This window comes from Salmo salar, chromosome ssa17, assembly GCF_905237065.1.
Source record: "Salmo salar chromosome ssa17, Ssal_v3.1, whole genome shotgun sequence".
NCBI classification, from domain to species: domain Eukaryota; kingdom Metazoa; phylum Chordata; class Actinopteri; order Salmoniformes; family Salmonidae; genus Salmo; species Salmo salar.
In genome coordinates, this window is record NC_059458.1 from 66,231,739 (window position 1) to 66,255,849 (window position 24,111).

General features: G+C 44.3%; 1 protein-coding gene across 1 annotated transcript in view; it reads left to right on the forward strand.

Annotated features, from left to right (window-relative positions):
- Positions 1–24,111, forward strand: part of LOC106576444 (ankyrin repeat and sterile alpha motif domain-containing protein 1B) — a 309,496-nt gene that overhangs the window by 155,391 nt on the left and 129,994 nt on the right. The window contains 2 exon segments of the mRNA XM_045699996.1: positions 3,963–4,105; positions 21,350–21,539. Of these exon segments, the coding sequence (XP_045555952.1) occupies positions 3,963–4,105; positions 21,350–21,539 (333 nt within the window).

Consider the following 24,111-nt stretch of genomic DNA (forward strand, 5'->3'; position numbering starts at 1 on the left):
CTACAACCCTGTTGACGGAGCGCTGCCCTCCTGTAGGTTTTCGCTCCAACCCCAGTTGTAACTAACCGTATTCAGGTTATCAACCAGCTAATTATTATATGCTCTAGATTAGAGTTGGAGTCAAAACCTACAGGACTGTAGCTCTCCAGGAACAGGGTTGGAGTTAAAACCTACAGGACTGTAGCTCTCCAGGAACAGGGTTGGAGTTAAAACCTACAGGACTGTAGCTCTACAGGAACAGGGTTGGAGTTAAAACCTACAGGACTGTATCTCTCCAGGAACAGGGTTGGAGTTAACACCTACAGGACTGTAGCTCTCCAGGAACAGGGTTGGAGTTAAAACCTACAGGACTGTAGGTCTCCAGGAACAGGGTTGGAGTTAAAACCTACAGGACTGTATCTCTCCAGGAACAGGGTTGGAGTTAAAACCTACAGGACTGTAGCTCTACAGGAACAGGGTTGGAGTTCAAACCTACAGGACTGTAGCTCTACAGGAACAGGGTTGGAGTTCAAACCTACAGGACTGTAGCTCTACAGGAACAGGGTTAGAGTTAAAACCTACAGGACTGTAGCTCTACAGGAACAGGGTTGGAGTTAAAAGCTACAGGACCTATAGCTCTACAGGAACAGGGTTGGAGTTAAAACCTACAGGACTGTAGCTCTACAGGAACAGGGTTGGAGTTAAAACCTACAGGACTGTAGCTCTCCAGGAACAGGGTTGGAGTTAAAACCTAAAGGACTGTAGCTCTACAGGAACAGGGTTGGAGTTCAAACCTACAGGACTGTAGCTCTACAGGAACAGGGTTGGAGTTCAAACCTACAGGACTGTAGCTCTACAGGAACAGGGTTAGAGTTAAAACCTACAGGACTGTAGCTCTCCAGGAACAGGGTTGGAGTTAAAAGCTACAGGACCTATAGCTGTCCAGGAACAGGGTTGGAGTTAAAACCTACAGGACTGTAGCTCTACAGGAACAGGGTTGGAGTTAAAACCTACAGGACTGTAGCTCTCCAGAAACAGGGTTGGAGTTAAAACCTACAGGACTGTAGCTCTACAGGAACAGGGTTGGAGTTAAAACCTACAGGACTGTAGCTCTACAGGAACAAGGTTGGAGTCAAAACCTTCAGGACTGTAGCTCTCCAGGAACAGGGTTGGAGTTAAAACCTACAGGACTGTAGCTCTACAGGAACAGGGTTGGAGTTAAAACCTACAGGACTGTAGCTCTACAGGAACAGGGTTGGACTTAAAACCTACAGGACTGTAGCTCTACAGGAACAGGGTTGGAGTTAAAACCTACAGGACTGTAGCTCTACAGGAACAGGGTTGGAGTTAAAACCTACAGGACTGTAGCTCTACAGGAACAGGGTTGGAGTTAAAACCTACAGGACTGTAGCTCTACAGGAACAGGGTTGGAGTTAAAACCTACAGGACTGTAGCCCTCCAGGAACAGGGTTGGAGTTAAAACCTACAGGACTGTAGCTCTACAGGAACAGGGTTGGAGTTAAAACCTTCAGGACTGTAGCTCTACAGGAACAAGGTTGGAGTCAAAACCTTCAGGACTGTAGCTCTCCAGGAACAGGGTTGGAGTTAAAACCTACAGGACTGTAGCTCTACAGGAACAGGGTTGGAGTTAAAACCTACAGGACTGTAGCTCTACAGGAACAGGGTTGGAGTCAAAACCTTCAGGACTGTAGCTCTCCAGGAACAGGGTTGGAGTCAAAACCTACAGGACTGTAGCTCTCCAGGAACAGGGTTGGAGTTAAAACCTACAGGACTGTAGCTCTCCAGGAACAGGGTTGGAGTTAAAACCTACAGGACTGGTAGCTCTCCAGGAACAGGGTTGGAGTTAAAACCTACAGGACTGGTAGCTCTACAGGAACAGGGTTGGAGTTAAAACCTACAGGACTGTAGCTCTACAGGAACAGGGTTGGAGTTAAAACCTACAGGACTGTAGCTCTACAGGAACAGGGTTGGAGTTAAAACCTACAGGACTGGTAGCTCTACAGGAACAGGGTTGGAGTCAAAACCTTCAGGACTGTAGCTCTCCAGGAACAGGGTTGGAGTTAAAACCTACAGGACTGTAGCTCTCCAGGAACAGGGTTGGAGTTAAAACCTACAGGACTGTAGCTCTACAGGAACAGGGTTGGAGTTAAAACCTACAGGACTGTAGCTCTACAGAAACAGGGTTAGAGTTAAAACCTACAGGACTGTATCTCTCCAGGAACAGGGTTGGAGTTAAAACCTACAGGACTGTAGCTCTACAGGAACAGGGTTGGAGTTAAAACCTACAGGACTGTAGCTCTACAGGAACAGGGTTGGAGAGTCCTGCCGGAGACGAATATCACGTTCTTCATTTCACCTGTCACAGTTTTTCATTATGAAGCTTATCGGTAGTCCCCAGTCACGTGGTGTTTGTATACAAGCACAATGACGACAGACAAAAGCCTTGTGAGTCAGTGGGCTGTTTTGAATATACTGAGCTGCAGGGCACCGGGCAAAGGCGGAGAGGGAGGAGCTCCATTCTCAAATGGAAAAGTAATCTGTGGTGCTCTGTCATGTTGTCAACAACATTTACATTTTCCATTTACGTCATTTAGCAGACACTCTTATCCAGAGCGACTTACAAATTGGTGACAAGGCAGCATGTTGCATCATCCAGAAACATACAACATACATTTTCCATAAAATATACAGTACCAGTCAAAAGTTTGGACACCTCTTTATTTTTACTATTTTCTACATTGTGGAATAATAGTGAAGACATCAAAACTATGAAATAACACATATGGAATCATGTAGTAAAACACAGACTGGTCTGTACAAAAAAGTGTACAACAAATCAAAATATATTTTAGATTCTTGAAAGTAGCCACCCTTTGCCTTCATGACAGCTTTGCACACATGATTCCGTATGTGTTATTTCATAGTTTTGATGTCTTCACTATTATTATACAATGTAGAAAATAGTAAAAAATAAAGAAAAACCCTGGAATGAGTAGGTGTGTCCAAACTTTTGACAGGTTCTGTACACATTGTTTTTCTAATCATTTTTCATTGGAAAGGCAGAGAAGTGTTTTTATCAAAAGCAATCACTTTTGCATGGGAAAACAGAGAATGCTACTAATTACTACAGGTACTTAATAAGGCCACTTTTTTGTTTTGACCCCCGGGAGATAACATGTCCTCTTGAGAAGGATACCTCAGTGTGATTCCCCATGTCTGTGTCAAGGTCTAATTGGACAAATATTTGAGTGTCTGTACGTTTGTGTAGCACGACAAGGACTGACGGATAGACTACACGTGCACGGACACACACACACACACACACACACACACACACACACTTGTGGGAGTGTGTGTACGTCTCTGTTGTTGACTGGTGATTGAAATGGATGGTTTTTCCCTTTAATGTGGGTGAGAAATTAGATTCTGTCCACCCTCCGCACTCGTTTCCCCTCCTTCTCTTTCCTCTCCTCCCTCTCTTTCTTATTTTCTCCCTAACTGATCACACACTGGGGAAATCAACTCTGACATCTGAGTCCTTGTCAGGCCACTCTTACCTCTGAAGGAGTGAGAGAGGAGTGTGTGTGTGTGTGTGTGTGTGTGTGTGTGTGTGTGTGTGTGTGTGTGTGTGTGTGTGTGTGTGTGTGTTATATCATGTGTGAGATATTTAAGACAGAAAGAAAGATATGCCAGTTTATTGGCCATTTGAGCGCACATGGCAGCTGCCACATCTGAGGTTCACATCTGAACGAACTCCAGTGGAAATGCATTGCAGCCTTGACCCTCCATGGATACCTGCTGTTCTATCTCTCTGTTTGGATTGCTCTTCCTTTGATCCAGGCTTAATTAAATCTACCCCCCCTTCTCTTGTCTCTCTCTCTCTCGCTCTCTCTCTCTCTCGCTCTCTCTCTCTCTCTCCACTCCCCCACCCCATCTCTCTCTCTCTCTGTCTCTCTTTCAAGGCCACTCTCCCCAGGTGACGGTGACTGAGCCGGAGCTGTGTAACCATAGGAACGGCTCCTCACCGACGGGGCCAACTCCAGACTGCTCTCCCCCTTCCCCAGACACTGCCCTGAAGAGCATTGACAGAGTCATCCGCCCACAGGTGAGCCACATAATGTAAACCTCCCCCGTGCCCACACACACACACACACACACACACACACACACACACACACACACACACACACACACACACACACACACACACACACACACACACACACACACACACAAGGTGAATAGTGTATTTGGTTGAGTGAAGCTGTGTAGGGATGTGGGACCACAAATAGCTGTGACCTCTAAAGTGATCTTAACAGAAGGTAATAGGTCTTTCACATTGGAAGAATATGCAATGTTTTGTATCTCTCTCCCTTTGTATCTCTATCTCTCTTTGTATCTCTCTCATCTCTCTTTTTCTTTCTCTCCTTTTCTTTCTCTCTTTCTTTCTCTCTCATCTGTCTCTTTGTATCTCTCTTTCGCTCTTTCTCTCTCTCTCTCTCTTTGTATTTCTATCTCTTTGTATCTCTCTCTTTTGCTCTCTCTGTATCTCTCTCTTTCTCTCTCCTCATTTTTTCCAGTGCAGTGTGACGCTAGTATCACACACACACACACACACACACACACACACACACACACACACACACACACACACACACACCATTGTAGTGTGAAGGAATACTTGGCGCCTGGCTTGTTAAAGGCAGGAGTTTACGGTTGCTGCAGCAGATTTCAATATCTACCTTTCTCACAAACACACATAGACCCCCCCCCCACTCCAACACATTGTCTATTTTAATGTTTACATTTGCATATTTATATTTAGCAGGCATTCCCTGCTACTGCTGTGTGTTCTCAGAGTGAAATACACAATTAAAGAGAAGAATATGCACCAGCCTAATAACAAGCTAGAGTATTAGATTCCATGATTCATTCTTGAAACTTTATTTATTTTCATATCATTGCTCCCTCTGGCTAGTTCATCTGTTGTGTAATACAGTCTGTGTAGTCAATAGAGCTTTAACACTGGCTGTATCACAACCGGACGTGATTGGGAGTCCGATAGGGCGGCGTTAATTAGCCCAGCGTCGTCCGGGTTTGACCGGTGTAGGCCGTCTTTGTAAATAAGAATTTGTTCTTAACTGACTTGCCTAGTTAAATAAAGGTTAAATAAAAAAATTCTAAATAAATAAAAACTGGTGCCCTTGGGGACAAATCTAGGATCAGCTTACCCTCCCTGAATTCTAATTGTAACCATAGGGGAGGGAACAGAAAAACAGACATTAGATCAGTGTCTAGGGTGATTTTGTCCGACTTCCAAGATCATCACCATGTCAGAAAAGGGTATCGGCTCATGTCACGATGTGAATACCTTTTGTTCATGTCGTTCTTTATTCTCCTTTCTGATTTGTTCTGCCATCTGGCCATGGTAGATCCCCAAAAGCTCTTGATCTCTGACGGGACAAGACAGGAGCAGAAAAAGGGAGGGATGTGACAAAGAGATGAGAAGATAAAGAGGGGAGATGTGTGTGTCTGTAAGTCTTTGTCAGGGGTGTTATCATCTCAATGATCTGAAGACTTTAGGCCGTACCGCTGTTCCTACACCCCACTGGCTAAATGTCTGACTTCACTGCTAAGCTGTGTGTGTGTGTGTGTGTGTGTGTGTGTGTGTGTGTGTGTGTGTGGGTGTGGGTGTGTGGGTGTGGGTGTGGGTGTGTGTGTGTGGGTGTGTGTGTGTGTGGGTGGGTGTGGGTGTGGTGTGTGTGTGTGTGTGAAGTGATCAAGTGAACACATGACACACCTCATGGTTGGGGAGACAGTGGTAGGGGTGTTGTTGTTTACCAGACAGTCACACAGTACTAGTCATGACACACCACTAGGCATGTTGCTTCTACACACACAGGTATATACACTGCTCAAAAAAATAAAGGGAACACTTAAACAACACATCCTAGATCTGAATGAAATAAATAATCTTATTAAATACTTTTTTCTTTACATAGTTGAATGTGCTGACAACAAAATCACACAAAAATAATCAATGGAAATCCAATTTATCAACCCATGGAGGTCTGGATTTGGAGTCACACTCAAAATTAAAGTGGAAAACCACACTACAGGCTGATCCAACTTTGATGTAATGTCCTTAAAACAAGTCAAAAGGAGGCTCAGTAGTGTGTGTGGCCTCCACGTGCCTGTATGCCCTCCCTACAATGCCTGGGCATGCTCCTGATGAGGTGGCGGATGGTCTCCTGAGGGATCTCCTCCCAGACCTGGACTAAAGCATCAGCCAACTCCTGGACAGTCTGTGGTGCAACGTGGCGTTGGTGGATGGAGCGAGACATGATGTCCCAAATGTGCTCAATTGGATTCAGGTCTGGGGAACGGGCGGGCCAGTCCATAGCATCTATTCCTTCCTCTTGCAGGAACTGCTGACACACTCCAGCTACATGAGGTCTAGCATTGTCTTGCATTAGGAGGAACCCAGGGCCAACCGCACCAGCATATGGTCTCACAAGGGGTCTGAGGATCTCATCTCGGTACCTAATGGCAGTCAGGCTACCTCTGGCGAGCACATGGAGGGCTGTGCGGCCCCCCAAAGAAATGCCACCCCACACCATGACTGACCCACCGCCAAACCGGTCATGCTGGAGGATGTTGCAGGCAGCAGAACATTCTCCACGGCGTCTCCAGACTCTGTCACGTGCTCAGTGTGAACCTGCTTTCATCTGTGAAGAGCACAGGGCGCCAGTGGCGAATTTGCCAATCTTGGTGTTCTCTGGCAAATGCCAAACGTCCTGCACGGTGTTGGGCTGTAAGCACAACCCCCACCTGTGCACGTCGGGCCCTCATACCACCCTCATGGAGTCTGTTTCTGACCGTTTGAGCAGACACATGCACATTTGTGGCCTGCTGGAGGTCATTTTGCAGGGCTCTGGCAGTTCTCCTCCTGCTCCTCCTTGCACAAAGGCGGAGGTAGCGGTCCTGCTGCTGGGTTGTTGCCCTCCTACGGCCTCCTCCACGTCTCCTGATGTACTGACCTGTCTCCTGGTAGCGCATCCATGCTCTGGACACTATGCTGACAGACACAGCAAACCTTCTTGCCACAGCTCGTATTGATGTGCCATCCTGGATGAGCTGCACTACCTGAGCCACTTGTGTGGGTTGTAGACTCCGTCTCATGCTACCACTAGAGTGAAAGCACCGCCAGCATTCAAAAGTGACCAAAACATCAGCCAGGAAGCATAGGAACTGAGAAGTGGTCTGTGGTCTCCACCTGCAGAACCACTCCTTTATTGGGTGTGTCTTGCTTATTGCCTATAATTTCCACCTGTTGTCTATTCCATTTGCACAACAGCATGTGAAATTTATTGTCAATCAGTGTTGCTTCCTAAGTGGACAGTTTGATTTCACAGAAGTGTGATTGACTTGGAGTTACATTGTGTTGTTTAAGTGTTCCCTTTATTTTTTTGAGCAGTATATATACACACACATATACAGTTGAAGTCGGAAGTTTACATACACTTAGGTTAGAGTCATTAAAACTACTTTTTCAACCACTCCACAAATTTCTTGTTAACAAACTATAGCTTTGGCAAGTCAGTTAGGACATCTACTTTGTGCATGACACAAGTCATTTTTCCAACAATTGTTTACAGACAGATTATTTCACTTATAATTCACTGTATCACAATTCCAGTGGGTCAGAAGTTGACTGTGCCTTTAAACAGCTTGTAAAATTCCAGAAAATTATGTAATGGCTTTAGAAGCTTCCGATAGGCTAATTGACATAATTTGAGTCAATTGGAGGTGTACCTGTGGATGTATTTCAAGGCCTACCTTCAAACTCGGCTCAGTGGCTCTTTGCTTGACATCATGTGGAAATCAAAATAAATCAGCCAAGACCTCAGAAAAAAAAATTGTAGACCTCCACAAGTCTGGTTCATCCTTGGGAGCAATTTCCAAACACCTGAAGGTACCACGTTCATCTGTACAAACAATAGTATGCAAGTATAAACACCATGGGACCACGCAGCCGTCATACCGCTCAGGAAGGAGACGCGTTCTGTCTCCTAGAGATTAACAGACTTTGGTGAGAAAAGTACAAATCAATCCCAGAACAACAGCAAAGGACCTTGTGAAGATGCTGGAGGAAACAGGTACAAAAGTATCTCTATCCACAGTGAAACAAGTCCTATATCGACATAACCTGAAAGGCCACTCAGCAAGGAAGAAGCCACTACCCCAAAACCGCCATAAAAAAGCCAGACTACGGTTTACAACTGCACATGGGGACAAAGATTGTACTTTTTGGAGAAATGTCCTTTGGTCTGATGAAACAAAAATAGAACTGTTTGGCCATAATGACCATTGTTATGTTTGGAGGAAAAAGAGAAAGGCTTGCAAGCCGAAGAACACCATCCCAACCGTGAAGTACGGGGGTGGCAGCATCATGTTGTGGGGTTGCTTTGCTGCAGGAGGGACTGGTGCACTTCACAAAATAGATGGCATCATGAGGATGGAAAATTATGTGGATATATTGACGCAACATCTCCAGACATCAGTCAGGAAGTTAAAGCTTTGTCACAAATGGGTCTTCCAAATGGACAATGACCCCAAGCATACTTCCAAAGTTGTGGCAAAATGGCTTAAGGACAGCAAAGTCAAGGTATTGGAGTGTCCAGCACAAAGCCCTGACCTCAATCCCATAGAAAATCTGTGGGCAGAACTGAAAAAGCGTCTGCGAGCAGAGAGGCCTACAAACCTGACTCAGTTACACCAGATCTGTCAGGAGGAATGGGCCAAAATTCACCCGCCTACAAACCTGACTCTCAAAATTCACCCACCTTATTGTGGGAAGCTTGTGGAAGGCTACCTGAAACGTTTGACCCAAGTTAAACAATTGAAAGGCAATGCTACCAAATACTAATTGAGTGTATGTTAACTTCTGACCCACTGGGAATGTGATGAAATAAATAAAAGTTGAAATAAATAATTCTCTCTACTATTATTCTGACATTTCACATTCTTAAATAAAGTGATGATCCTAACTGACCTAAGACAGGGAATTTTTACGAGGATTAAATGTCAGGAATTGTGAAAAACTGAGTTTAAATGTATTTGGGTAAGGTGCATGTAAACATCCGACTTCAACTGTACATACACACACACATATACACAGACTCACACACCATATACACACGATGCCACTCACACACACTGATTTCCTGCTTGCTCAAACCTCTCAATGCTTAAGTTTAGTCATTAATTCAGAATGGTTAAGGAAAGAGAGCCCATCCGCCAACCCCACCTCCCTAGCAAACCACAACCCTACTTGATGATAATAGCGTGCACTGTTGCCCCTAGTGACCGGTTTTGAAAGCATCTCCTGACGTCCTGGGACCTGGACGCACGTCGAATTACCCCTTGGATCTCGAGTTACCTGACTGCTCCTCCATCCCAATCTCTCGTCCCGTCCTTTTCTCACTCCCTCCCCTCTGGTTAATATATCAGACTGATGTCTTCTCTCTCTCCAAACACACTGGTGATGCACAGATAGCATGGGCTGGTTATCAGGGATATTGAGACCTTGTGTGTGTGCTCGATCGCACACATGTTTGTAGACCTTTGATGCCTTCCTTGAGACATTTCCCTGATAAATCTTTGTCTTCTATCTCCCGTTGTGCTGCCAGTCTCTCTCTCCAGCTCCAGTGGTCTACCATGTCCAGATGAGACGCTGGTTATAACTGGAAGCATTGGAGATAACACAGTTACACAAACATGTGAACACACACACACGCTCCCTATCTCAAACAGACAGACACACGGAACAGTATTGATAAGGCAGACTTGCCTGTCTGCCTGTGCATACTATAGATTAGACGTAGATATAGGTGACATAGAGAGGTTGAGTGGATGTAGAAGCATGGTATGCTGATAAGAGGGCACGACAAAACTGAAAAGATTTGGCATGGGTCCTCAGATCCTCAAAAGGTTTTACAGCTACACCATTGAGAGAATCCTGACTGGTTGCATCACTGCCTGGTATGGCAACTGCTCGGCAAGGCACTACAGAGGGTAGTGTGTATGGCCAAGTACATCACTGGGGCCAAGCTTCCTGCCATCCAGGACCTCTATACCAGGCAGTGTCAGAGGAAAGCCCTAAAAACTGTCAAAGACTCCAGCCACCCTAGTCATAGACTGTTCTCTCTGCTACCGCACGGTAGCAAATGTATTAAAAATAAAAACAGAAATACCTTATTTACATAAGTATTCAGACCCTTTGCTATGAGACTCGAAATTGAGTTCAGGTGCATCCTGTTTCCATTGATCATCCTTGAGATGTTTCTACAACTTGATTGCAGTGCACCTGTGGTCAATTCAATTGATTCAGCATGATTTGGAAAGGCACACACCTGTCTATATATGGTACCACAGTTGACAGTGCATGTCAGAGCAAAAACCAAGCCATGAGGTCGAAGGAATTGTCCATAGAGCTCAGAGACAGGATTGTGTCAAGGCACAGGTCTAGGGAAGGGTACCAAAAGATGTTTGCAGCATTGAAGGTCCCCAAGAACACAGTGGCCTCCATCATTCTTAAATGGAAGAAGTTTGGAACCACCAAGACTCTTCCTAGAGCTGGCCGCCCGCCCGCCCAAATTGAGCAATCGAGGGAGAAGGGCCTTGGTCAGGGAGATGACCAAGAACCTGATGGTCACTCTGACAGAGCTCCAGAATTCCTCTATAGAGATGGGAGAACCTTCCAGAAGGACAACCACCTCTGCAGCACTCCACCTATCAGGCCTTTATGGTAGAGTGTCCAGATGGAAGCCACTGCTCAGTAAAAGGCACATGACAGCCCATTTGATAAAAGGCCTAAAGACTCTCAGACCATGAGAAACAAGATTCTCTGGTCTGATGAAACCAAGATTGAACTCTTTGGCCTGAATGCCAAGCGTCACATCTGGATGAAACTAGACACCGCTCATCAGCTGGCCTATACTATCCCACTGTGAAGCATGGTGGTGGGAGCACACAGCCAAGACAATGCTGGAGTGGCTTTGGGACAAGTCTCTGAATGTCCTTGAGTGGCCCAGCAAGTCTCTGAATGTCCTTGAGTGGCCCAGCTAGAGCCCGGACTTGAACCTGATCGAACATCTCTGGAGAGACCTGACAATAGCTGTACAGCGATGCTCCCCATCCAACCTGACACAGCTTGAGAGGATCTGCAGAGAAGAATGGGAGAAACTCCCCAAATACAGGTCTGCCAAGCTTCTTTTTTTTTTTTTACATTTTTACATTTTAGTCATTTAGCAGACGCTCTTATCCAGAGCGACTAACAGTAGTGAATACATACATTTCATACATTTTTTTTTTCTTTTTTTTTTTCGTACTTGTCCCCTGTGGGAATCGAACCCACAACCCTGGTGTTGCAAACCCCATGCTCTATCAACTGAGCCACACGGGACACAAAACCAGTCACAAGACAAGCTTGTAGCGTCATACCCAAGAAGACTTGAGGCTGTAATCGCTGCCAAAGGTGCTTCAACAAAGTACTGAGGTAAAGGGTCTGAATACTTATGTCAATGTAATATTTAAGTTGGGTTTAAAAAAAAAAGAATTAGCTAAATGTTTGAAAAACCTGTTTTTGCTTTGTCATTATGGGGTATTGTGTGTATATTGATGAGGGAGAAAAACAATTTAATACATTTTAGAATAAGGCTGTAATGTAACAAAATGTGGAAGAGGGGGTTGTGTGTGTGATTTGATATAATCAGTGTCTCAGCGTCTCCGTTTCCTTTTTGTCATTCAAGCAGGCGAAGACGTGCACACACACCCACACACACGTGCACCCACACCCACACACACAATCACTTTGCCATTTAAAGTTCATGAATCTGTTAGTAGGCAACTAGACATGGCAAGTAGCCTAGTGATTAGAGCGTTGGGCCAGTAACCGAAAGGTTGCTGGATCGAATCCCTGAGCTGACAAGATACAAATCTGTCATTCTGCCCCTGTACAAGGGCCGTCATTGTAAATAAGAAGTTGTTCTTAACTGACTTGCCTAGTTAAATAAAGGTTAAATACATTTTTTTTTTTAAAACATCAATCACTGATCCACTGGGGTTGTGTTTACAGACAGTGCTGCTCAAACACACAAACACACACACCATGATCAATGAACTGTGATTACCTCTGTTTGGTTTGGCGGCAGATTGTGGAAGGGAGAGTGGAAAGACAAGAGAAAGACGGTGAAAGACTAAGTGCTTTAATGGGACTGAGAGGGAGATGTTGAGGGAGATAGATGGGAGATAGATAGGGGATGAGAGGGAGATGTTGAGGGAGATGGATAGGGGATCAGAGGGAGATAGAGGGAGATGTTGAATGAGATAGATAGTGGATGAGAGGGAGATGTTGAGGGAGATAGATAGTGGATGAGGTAAGATGTGGATGAGAGGGAGATGTTGAGGGAGATGGATAGTGGATGAGAGGGAGATGTTGAGGGAATAGATAGTGGATGGGAGGGAGATAGATAGTGGGTGAGATGGAGATAGATAGTGGGTGAGAGGGAGATAGATAGTGGATGAGAGGGAGATGTTGAGGGAGATAGAGGATGAGAGGGAGATGTTGAATGAGATAGATAGTGGATGAGAGGGAGATGTTGAGGGAGATGGATAGTGGATGAGGTGAGAGGGAGATGTTGAGGGAGATGGATAGTGGATGAGAGGGAGATGTTGAGGGAATAGATAGTGGATGGGAGGGAGATAGATAGTGGGTGAGAGGGAGATAGATAGTGGGTGAGAGGGAGATAGATAGTGGGTGAGAGGGAGATAGATAGTGGGAGACAGGGCAACGGAGTTTCAGTGAGAGAGAGAATTAGAGGGAAAAAAGAATTAAGGAAAGAGAAGTTGCAAGGGAGGCAGCGTGACTGACAGAGAGAAAGTGAAAGATAAAGAGGGAGAGTAAGAGTGACAGGGAGAGCGAGAGTGACAGAGAGTGGCAGAGTGAGAGAGGAAAGTGGAGTGACCTTCTGCCAGGTACTTACTAACGAGCCAACAGGGAACGTCTCCGCCCTGCCATTACCCAGGTCACTTCATTCCTAGTACCGGCCAATCAGCAGACAGACCTGCCTCTGCCCCTTGTCCCTTTAGAACATTGGAGCTGAAACATACTGCTGTCTACTGTATCAGCTAGAACTGACTGGTAATAGGCACCATTTTAGATTGTGTAATTGTGAGAAAGACTTCTGATTTTGCTAAGCTAGTTTTCATAATTGTGTGGGTGTGCGTGGGTGTGTGTGGGTGGGGAGTCGACTGATTAAGGTTTTGATTTCACACCCATTAGGGTGTCAAAGGCCCTGGGGCGTTGAGACTACACCGCTGCTGAAACAGATCCAGGCTAGCGTTAACCAACTGTATGCTAACTCCAACACACACAGAGACTGGTCCAGGCGCTAACGAATGCTAACTCCAATGCTCAGACGGGTCCAGGCTAACACACTAACCAATGCTAACTCCACCACTCACAGACTCTGGTCCAGGCTAAAGTGCTAACGAATGCTAACTCCAACACTCAGACTGGTCCAGGCTAAGGTGCTAACCAATGCTACCTTCACCACTCACCGACACTTTCCCAGGCTAATGCTAACCAACACTAAGTCCACCACACCCTCTCTCCTCCGCTGTTCAGGAATTCACTTTGCATATCCCCCTTCATATCTGATTGGTACAGACATGGCTCAATGACAGCTGACCTATCCTGTCAGAGTGCTGTAAGTTGTGAGTGATACCCGATGGCCCTGATTAGGTGTGTCCTGCTGGGGCCCAGATAATAAATGCAATTTTGTGTATATGTGTGAGTTTATGCATGGTCTTGTGTGTGTGTGTGTGGTATGTGTGTCTTTTGTGCCTTCACAAAGTATTAATACCCCTTGAATTTTTCTCTGTTTTGTTGTCTTGATTAAATTGAGATTGTTTTGTCACTGGCCTACATTCAATAGCCCATAATGTCAAAGTGGAGTTACATTACCGTTCAACAGTTTGGGGTCACTTAGAAATGTCCTTGTTTTTGAAAGAAAAACACTTTTTTTTGTCCATAAAAATAACATTAAATTGATCAGAAATACAGTGTAGACATTGTTAATGTTGTAAATGACTATTGTAGCTGTAAATGGCAGATTTTTTTATGAAATATCTACATAGGCGTATAGAGGCCCATTATCAGCAACCATCCCAGAGTCGCCAGCATCCCAGAGTCGTCTCTTCACTGTTTACGTTGAGGCTGGTGTTTTGCGGTTACTATTTAATGAAGCTGCCAGTTGAGGACTTGTGAGGCGTCTGTTTCTCAAAATAGACACTCTAATGTACTTGTCCTCTTGCTCAGTTGTGCACCAGGGCCTCCCACTCCTCTTTCTATTCTGGTTAGTGCCAGTTTCACTGTTCTGTGAAGGGAGTAGTACACAGCGTTGTATGAGATCTTCAGTTTCTAGTCAATTTCTCACATGGAATAGCCTTCATTTCTCAGAACAAGAATAGACTGACGAGTTTCAAAGAAAGTCCTTTGTTTCTGGCCAATTTCAACCTGTAATCGAACCCACAAATGCTGATGCTCCAGATACTCAACTATTCTATAGAAGACCAGTTTTATTGCTTCTTTAATCCGAACAACAGTTTTCAACTGTGCTAACATAATTGCAAAAGGGTTTTCTAATGATCAATTAGCATTTTAAAATGATAAACTTGGATTAGCTAACACAACGTGCCATTGGAACACAGGAGTGATGGTTTCTGACAATGGGCCTGTATACGCCTATGTAGATATTTCATAAAAAAAATCTGCCGTTTACAGCTACAATAGTCATTTACAACAATGTCTACACTGTATTTCTGATCAATTTGATGTTATTTTAATGGACAAAAAAATGGCTTTTCTTTAAAAAACAAGGACATTTCTAAGTGACCCCAAACTTTTGAACGGTAGTGTATGTTTTTCTAAATGTTTTACAAATGAATTAAAAATGAAAAGCTGAAATGTAATGGGTCAGTAAGTATTCAACCTCTTTGTTATGGTAAGCCTAAATACGTCCAGGAGTAAAAATGTGCTTAACAAGTCACATAATAAGTTGCATGGACTCTGTGTGCAATAATAGTTTTAACATTATTTTTGAATGTCTGCCTCAGCTCTGCCACTCTCCATATTTTCAAGCATAGTTGCGGCTGTTCATGAAATTTGTATGCTTGTAATCGTTATGGACGGGGGAGTTGTCCAGATAAAACATTTACAAAATTGACCTAATCACAGGCAAAATCCTAGAGGAAAACCTGTTTCAGTCTGCTTTCCACCAGACACTGCGCAATTAATTAACCTTTCAGCAGGACAATAACCTAAAACGCAAGGTCAACTTTCCACTGGAGTTGCTTACCAAGAAGACCGTGAATGTTCCTGAATGGCCGACTTACAGATGTTGAATTAAGTCTGCTCAAAATCTATGGCAAGACCTGAAAATGGTTGTCTAGCAATGATCAGCAACCAATTTGACAGAGATTGAAGAATTTTGAAAAGAATAATAGGCAAATATTGCAAAATCCAGGTGTGGAAAGCTCTTATAGGCTTACCTAGAAAGACTCACAGCTGTAAACGCTGCCAAAGATGCTTCTACAAGGTATTGACTCAGTTATGAATACTTATGTAAATCAGATATTTATCTATTTCATTTTCAATACATTTGCTAAAATATCAAAAAACATGTTTTCACTTTCACATTATGGGGTATTGTGTGTAGATGGATGAGAAAATAAATACAGTATGTAATCTATTTTGAATTCAGGCTGTAACACAACAAAATGTGGAATAAGTGAATGGGTATGAATACTTTCCAAAAGCACCGTATATTGTAATGTTCTGGTTACTGACTTTTGCTGTGTGGTTTCCTGCTTTGTGTGGCTGTGTTGCTAAGGCAACCCCTTTGGATTTGGAAACTAAATGACTTTAAGCACGCCGAGAGGAAAGGTTATTTAGAAATACACTTTATTAAGGAGAATCAACTCAAACGATACTCAAGTGAATTTTACCTCAGGTACTTAATTATTGAAATATACTGACAGGACATTAGTATCATTAGACTCATTTGAATAATGATGTTTCCTTCCCCTGATACCACGTTACAAAAGGAAGTGTGCGCAAATGGCAATAATGAACATGCCATCAAAATATTATTTTATCTTCCATGTGCTGTTTTCCATTCATTAGTGTAGATTATATCTTTCCATTCCCTCCCTTGTTCCCAGAGAGGATTCGCACACACACATGCATATGCACACACACACATGCATGCGCACACACTTCCAGCTCCATCAATTTACCCTGGAATCTCCCAACCTGCACTAGGCCCAATTAGAATAATGACTATCCATACATTAACACACAATTCCTCACTCACACCTGGCGTCTGCTGGAAATAATGGGTTTCACCATTGGGCATGACATTGAAAGCATAACACACTGTACACACGTGCGCATACACACACACACACTAACACACATTCTCTCACTATCTCTCACACGCACATATACACTCTCTCTCTCAATTCAATTCAAGGGGCTTTATTGGCATGGGAAACGTGTTTACATTGCCAAAGCAATTGAAATGGATCAACAAAAGTGAAATAAACACTAAAAAGTGAACCGTAAATATTACACTCATACAAGTTCCAAAAGAATAAAGACATTTCAAATGTCATGTCTATATACAGTGTTGTAACGATGTGCAAATAGTTAAAGTAAAAAAGAGAAAATAAATAAACATAAATATGGGTTGTATTTACAATTGTGTTTGTTCTTCTCTTTTCTTGTGGCAACAGGTCAGAAGTCTTGCTGCTGTGATGGCACACTGTGTTATTTCCCCCAATAGATATGGAAGTTTATCAAAATTGGATTTGTTTTCGAATTCTTTGTGGGTCTGTGTAATCTGAGGGAAATATGTGTCTCTAATATGGTCATACATTTGAGCAGGAGGTTAGGAAGTGCAGCTCAGTTTCCACCTCATTTTGTGGGCAGTGTGCACATAGCCTGTCTTCTCTTGAGAGCCAGGTCTGACTACGGCGGCCTTTCTCAATAGCAAGGCTATGCTCACTGAGACTGTACATAGTCAAAGATTTCCTTAATTTTGAGTCAGTCACAGTGGTCAGGTATTCTGTCACTGTGTACTCTCTGTTTAGGGCCAAGTAGCATTCTAGTTTGCTCTGTTCTCTCAATTAAATTTCAAATCTCTGTCTCTCTCAATCTCTCTCTGTACACCTCACTCCAGTGTGAAAAAGGGGCTTTGCCTAATGAGCATGCCATTACCACATGCAAGCACACACGCACAAATACACAACTAAATGAGTCGTTTATGCCAGGTGGGGGAGATAAGTAATAGAAGAGGGAGTGTTGCTCCTACTCCCCCTCTTTCTCATGTTCCCTGATCTGAAACGTCACCTGGTATTCCATGTGGAACAGTAACTTTACAAGCGAACTGACGTAGAGTGTGTGTGTTTCTCCGTGATTGTGTGTGCGAGTGTGTGTGTGTGCTCTGAACAGGCGTGGCATGTTTATTAACTGTCCAATTGTCAGCCATGACATGTTCATTAGCTGGCCTTGCCTTGTGAACACTGAGACTCTTGAGAGGAGTGTCTGAGGTCTTAATGAACCAGGAGGGAGGGAGGGAAGGGGAGGAAGGGCAGGGGGAGAAAAGGGAGAGCGAGAGGAAGAGAAGGGGGAAGGGGGAAAGAAAGTGGGAGAGGAGTGTAGCATCACAGAGGGAGAGGAGAGGGGTGTAGCATCACAGAGGAAAAGGAGTGTAGCATCACAGAGGGAGAGGAAAGAAGTGTAGCATCACAGAGAAAAAGAGTGTAGCATCACAGAGGGAGAGGAGTGTAGCATCACAGAGGACAAGAGTGTAGCATCACTGAGGGAGAGAAGTGTAGCATCACAGAGGACAAGAGTGTAGCATCACAGAGGGAGAAGAGTGTAGCATCACAGAGGGAGAGGAGTGTAGCATCACAGAGGGAGAGGAGTGTAGCATCACAGAGGGAGAGGAGTGTAGCATCACAGAGGGAGAGGAGTGTAGCATCACAGAGGGAGAGGAGTGTAGCATCACAGAGGGAGAGGAGTGTAGCATCACAGAGGGAGAGGAGTGTAGCATCACAGGGGGAGAAGAGTGTAGCATCACAGAGGACAAGAGTGTAGCATCACAGGGGGAGAGGAGTGTAGCATCACAGAGGGAGAGGAGTGTAGCATCACAGAGGGAGAGGAGTGTAGCATCACAGAGGGAGAGGAGTGTAGCATCACAGAGGGAGAGGAGTGTAGCATCACAGGGGAGAGGAGTGTAGCATCACAGAGGGAGAGGAGTGTAGCATCACAGAGGGAGAGGAGTGTAGCATCACAGAGGGAGAGGAGTGTAGCATCACAGAGGGAGAGGAGTGTAGCATCACAGAGGGAGAGGAGTGTAGCATCACAGAGGGAGAGGAGTGTAGCATCACAGGGGGAGAGGAGTGTAGCATCACAGAGGGAGAGGAGTGTAGCATCACAGAGGGAGAGGAGTGTAGCATCACAGAGGGAGAGGAGTGTAGCATCACAGAGGGAGAGGAGTGTAGCATCACAGAGGGAGAGGAGTGTAGCATCACAGAGGGAGAGGAGTGTAGCATCACAGAGGGAGAGGAGTGTAGCATCACGTGGGAGATGAGAGGAAAAATATATGATGTGAGGATGAATGTTGATGAATACAGTCATTATGATGAGGATTACATACACACAAGGAGAGACACACATTCACCTACGTTGTACTCCTATGTTGTGTTCACTTATTCAAAACACGGGGCAGACCTGGCTCCTGCTCAACAGCTGGTGAATCTCCAGACCTTCAATCTTCATTGGCCGTGTCTTGAGGGACATACAGTAGCTCATACACTGGTACAAATACCAGAAACATGTGAAATATACAGTGCTGTGAAAAAGTATTTGCCCCCTTTCTAATTTTCTATACTTTTGCATATTTTTTATCTGATCTTCAACCAAAACCTAATATTAGATCAAGAGAACCTGAGTGAACAAATAACACAACTACCTATTTATTTCATGAAGTTATGCAACACCGAATTCCCCTGTTTAAAAAAGTAATTGCCCCATTACACTCAGTAACGGGTTGTGCCATCTTTCACTGCAATGACTCCAACTAAACGCTTCCTGTAGTTGTTGATCAGTCTCTCACGTCTCTGTGGAGGACCTTTGGCTGACTCTTCCATGCAGAACTGCTGTAACTCAGCAACATTTGTGGGTTTTCAAGCATGAACTGCTCAAATACAGTGGGGGAAAAAAGTATTTGATCCCCTGCTGATTTTGTGCGTTTGCCCACTTACAAAGAAATTATCAGTCTATAATTTTAATGGTAGGTTTATTTGAACAGTGAGAGACAGAATAACAACAAAAAAATCCAGAAAAACATATGTCAAAAATGTTATAAAATGATTTGCATTTTAATGAGGGAAATAAGTATTTGACCCCTCTGCAAAACATGACTTAGTACTTGGTGGCAAAACCCTTGTTGGCAATCACAGAGGTCAGACGTTTCTTGTAGTTGGCCACCAGGTTTGCACACATCTCAGGAGGGATTTTGTCCCACTCCTCTTTGCAGATCTTCTCCAAGTCATTAAGGTTTCGAGGCTGACGTTTGGCAACTCGAACCTTCAGCTCCCTCCACAGATTTTCTATGGGATCAAGGTCTGGAGACTGGCTAGGCCTTTGTTGCCTTGGCCGTGTGTTTTGGGTCATTGTCATGCTGGAATACCCATCCACGACCCATTTTCAATGCCCTGGCTGAGGGAAGGAGGTTCTTACCCAAGATCTGACAGTACATGGCCCCGTCAAATGATGTGGTGAAGTTGTCCTGTACCCTTAGCAGAAAAACACCCCAGCATAATGTTTCCACCATGTTTGACGGTGGAGATGGTGTTCTTGGGGTCATAGGCAGCATTCCTCCTCCTCCAAACACGGCGAGTTGAGTTGATGCCAAAGAGTTACAATAAGTTACAAACAACGCAAAAAAACTAACAACATTTCTCAATTGGTTGCCGGCATGTAAAACTTCAGCCACCCTCTTCGGCGCCATTACATTATGCTCGTTTCAAGTCCGGTCACAACCTCACAATTGGGATTAGGTCTGGACTTTGACTAGGCCATTCCAAAACTTCAAATGTGTTTCTTTTTAGCCATTTTCATGTAGACTTGATTGTTTGTTTTGTATCATTGTCTTGCTGCATTACCCAGCTGCACTTCAGCTTCAGCTCACAGACGGATGGCCTGACATTCTCCTGTAGAATTCTCTGATACACAGCAGAATTCATTGTTCTTTCTATTAAAGCAAGTCATCTAGGTCCTGAGGTAGCAAAGCATCCCCAAACCATCACACTACCACCACCATGCTTGACCGTTGGTATGAGGTTCTTACTGTGGAATGCAGTGTTGATTTTCACCACGCATAATGGGACCCATATTGATCAAAAAGTTATGGTTTTGAATCATCTGTCCATAGAACATTCTTCCTAGAGTATTGATGATCAAGTGCTTCCGGGTACTTTTTAGCAAACTTAAGTCAACTTTTTGGATGAGATGGGTTTTTTGTAAAGTCAGGTTCTCTTTATCTAATAATGTTTTAGTTGAAGATCAGATAACATTCAGTAGCGAAAATATGCAAAAATAGAGAAAATCAGAAAGGTGGCAAATACTTTTTCACGGCACTGTACATTCTGTCAGCATCTCCCTATGTATTACCATGCTACCTGACACTGCCCGTCTCACCGTACTCTGACTATTCCCTGTTGGCCTCAAGTGAAACTATCTCATTCCCCATTGGCCCTGTACGCCGCCTGTCACTCTGATCACTTCTCATTGATGTATTGCCCCCTAACTCTCTATAGGATAATGATGCTTCTGTTGTATTCCCCTTTGGAAAGGGATGTCTTTGGAAGAGTGGAAGATGACTTTGTTTTCTTTTTACTTCACCTTTACTGTTCTCTCCTGTCGTTCTCTCTCTCTCCCTCTCTCTCCATCTATATCCACCTTTTCATCCATCGCTATCTTTCTCTCTCCCCCTCTCTCTCCGTCAACCTCTCTACCTGTCTCTCTGTCTATGTGTCACTGTCGCAGAACTTTTAGTCCCCCGATGTGGCGTTGTCTTAACAACCTGCCACATCGACCCCTTCCTCTTACTCTCAATACGAAAAGCTTGAGTTCTTGCAGACACACTGACCTGTGTTTTGATCTGATAACATTGCCTTTGTTCTCCTCTCTCGCCCTCTCCATCTCTCCCTCCAGCCCAAACAGCGGACCTCCCTCTCCTCCTCCCTGGATGTCCAGAACCAGAGGCCAGTCAACCACAGCTGTGATCCCTCCGAGGTGAGCTCGTCCCTGGGCTACGCCAGCTTCAGCACCAGCCCCCCTGCCAGCCCGCCAGTCAGCCCCACCCAGGACTCACCCGGCTCCAACGACGACTGCCCCCTCACAGGTACCCAGGGACAGATTCTGGACAGCACGACTTGTATAGAATGAGGGACCATGTCAGCTCCATTTATATAGCTTTTGTAGCTTTTAATTGGACAAATACTGGAAACAGCCAATTAGCCCCTATGAAATTGTCTTTTCCCTAGAGATTTTCACTTTTTTTTTGAATTTTTATCCATCTTCTTCCTTCCTCTTCCCTTTGCGTATAGTGGATCTGGAAGTTTCCATCTGGGCACAATTTTCTAGTCTTTATTTCACCTTCCTCCGCATTTTACCTCTAGGCTTTTTTGTCTTTTTCTATCTGGCGTCCTCATTCACGGAGACCTTGAAGGGCGAGGGAGGGATGACACCTCGGCGATAGATTGAGTCTGTCTGGCTTTTGTGACACCTGAAATCAGCCAGCGGTAACTCTGTAGATAAGGTCTGGATCAGTGTCGTTCTTCATCCAATATCATTCTCTGGTCCTACCACCTTACGTGGGTGTCATCCAAAGTCAAGCCGACCTCTACCCTCTATCCACCTCTTGTAGATGTTCTTGTAGATCTGAGAGGAATGGAAAGATGTAAGAAATGTTGAACCAACCTCACCTTGCCCTCCAACGGGTGGGAATGTAATGTTATTGTTTAGACCTGTCCAGTCATTTCACATCTACTGTACACAAACAGTGCTGTGCTGCGTGCGTGCATCGGTGAGTGTGTGCGTGTGCGTGTCTGTAAGTATGTGCGTGTGTGTGTGTGTGTGTATGTATGTGTGATGTTGCTTTCAATAGCAGCTCAAACATAGAACATGTACGAAGGATTAGTAGCCATTGAATTCAACCTTGCAAATACTGTATACTGTGCGTTATAGGGAAATAATGCACGCTCTAGAAGCCCTTCAAGCCAATCAGAAACAAGTATTCAACAATGCCATGGTACAGAATGAGCTCATGTAATAAGCTAACCTCTCCTGAGTTTAATAGACCATCCTCAGGTGTAGTAATATGTTTATCAATAGAATCAAGACACTCCCACTTCTAAGGACCTACTGTAAGTCTTGCAACCCAACACACACACACACACACACACACACAGACACCTAACACACCCCCCCCCCTCCCGGCCGTGGGCAAAGGCGTCTAGCCTGTGTGTGTGACTTTACTCTCTATTTCCTGTGTGTCGCAGTGACGATTACCAGGTGACATGGCTGTCACCCACTCACATCTCACCAGAGAGGAGACAAAGGGAGAGATAAGGAGAGGTGACTAGAGGAGAGAGTAGAAGCGAGGAGAACAGTATGTCCTTCTCTTTCTCCATAGTTGTATTCAGAGAGAGAGTGAGAGACCATGATCAAGTGTGTGTATGTGGTTATCTTTTTGTATGTGAAACAGAGATGATTATCAGGCGTGTGTGTGTGTATCACGTCTCATTTGGTTATGTATGAAGAAGCAGATCAGAGGCTAGCTGCACATCCCTGGCTGTGACCCCACTCTCCCATGGGGTCTCAGGGGACATTTCCATTTCACACCCCACACTCGTACAGGTTACCCAGTTGTACATGCAGTTAAAGGTGCAATATACAGAAATCGCTCCGTCATTTCCTGGTTGCAAACATTTTAATAGTTCACCTAAATCCCATTTATGTGACAAAACAAGCAATTTTGAGAGGGTGTAGAGAATAATTGTATCATATAAACCACTGTGAAATATATTTTCAATAACCAAAAATATTGTATTTTCAGTTTGTTTGAAGCTGGTGTACAAGTCCGAAAGTAAAAGACACAAAATGAAAACTTGTGAATGGGAAGCATAGAAATAGAACAGATCAACCACTTTTTAGACTTGCTTTCAATTTTGTTTATTTATTTTTTATTGAACCTTTATTTAACAATGGCAAGTCAGTTAAGAACAAATTCTTATTTACAATGACGCCTACCGGGGAACAGTAGGGTTAACTGCCTTGTTCAGGGGCAGAACGACAGATTTTTACCTTGTCAGCTCGGGGATTCGATCTAGCAACCTTTCGGTTACTGGCCCAACACTCTAACCACTAGGCTACCTGCTGCCCCATTCAATGAGAATGACAGATCTATAACTAACATTTCTATGTGAATTTGGTCGGGTTTCCCAAAAAGTTACACATTGCAGCTTTAAGCAGGACAAATATAAGAAACCTTTTATAACCACAGATACAGTCACATACACTCGCACACACACACACACACGAATGTGAAAACACACACGCACACACTCCATTTCCACTATTCAACAGACACCAGCAAACATGGCTGGCACATCAAATCTGATACATCACAACGCGCCACCAGAGAAACAACTGTCTATCTCTCTCTCTCTCTCTCTCTCTTCCTCTCTTTCGCCAGCATCCCTCTATCCGTAAACAGCCCCCAGGTCCAACTCCAGGAATAGATCTGCGCCCATTTTCCCTCTTTTTTTGACTGCGCTCTTTTTAAAATGTTCCTCCTTTCCCCTCCTGCTCTCTACTTATTAGCTTTATAAGGTCCCTTGTGTTGTTGCCGTGGCAACAGCAAGCACATGAGGCTTATACATTTACAGCTGGATACATCAAGTGGAGAGCGA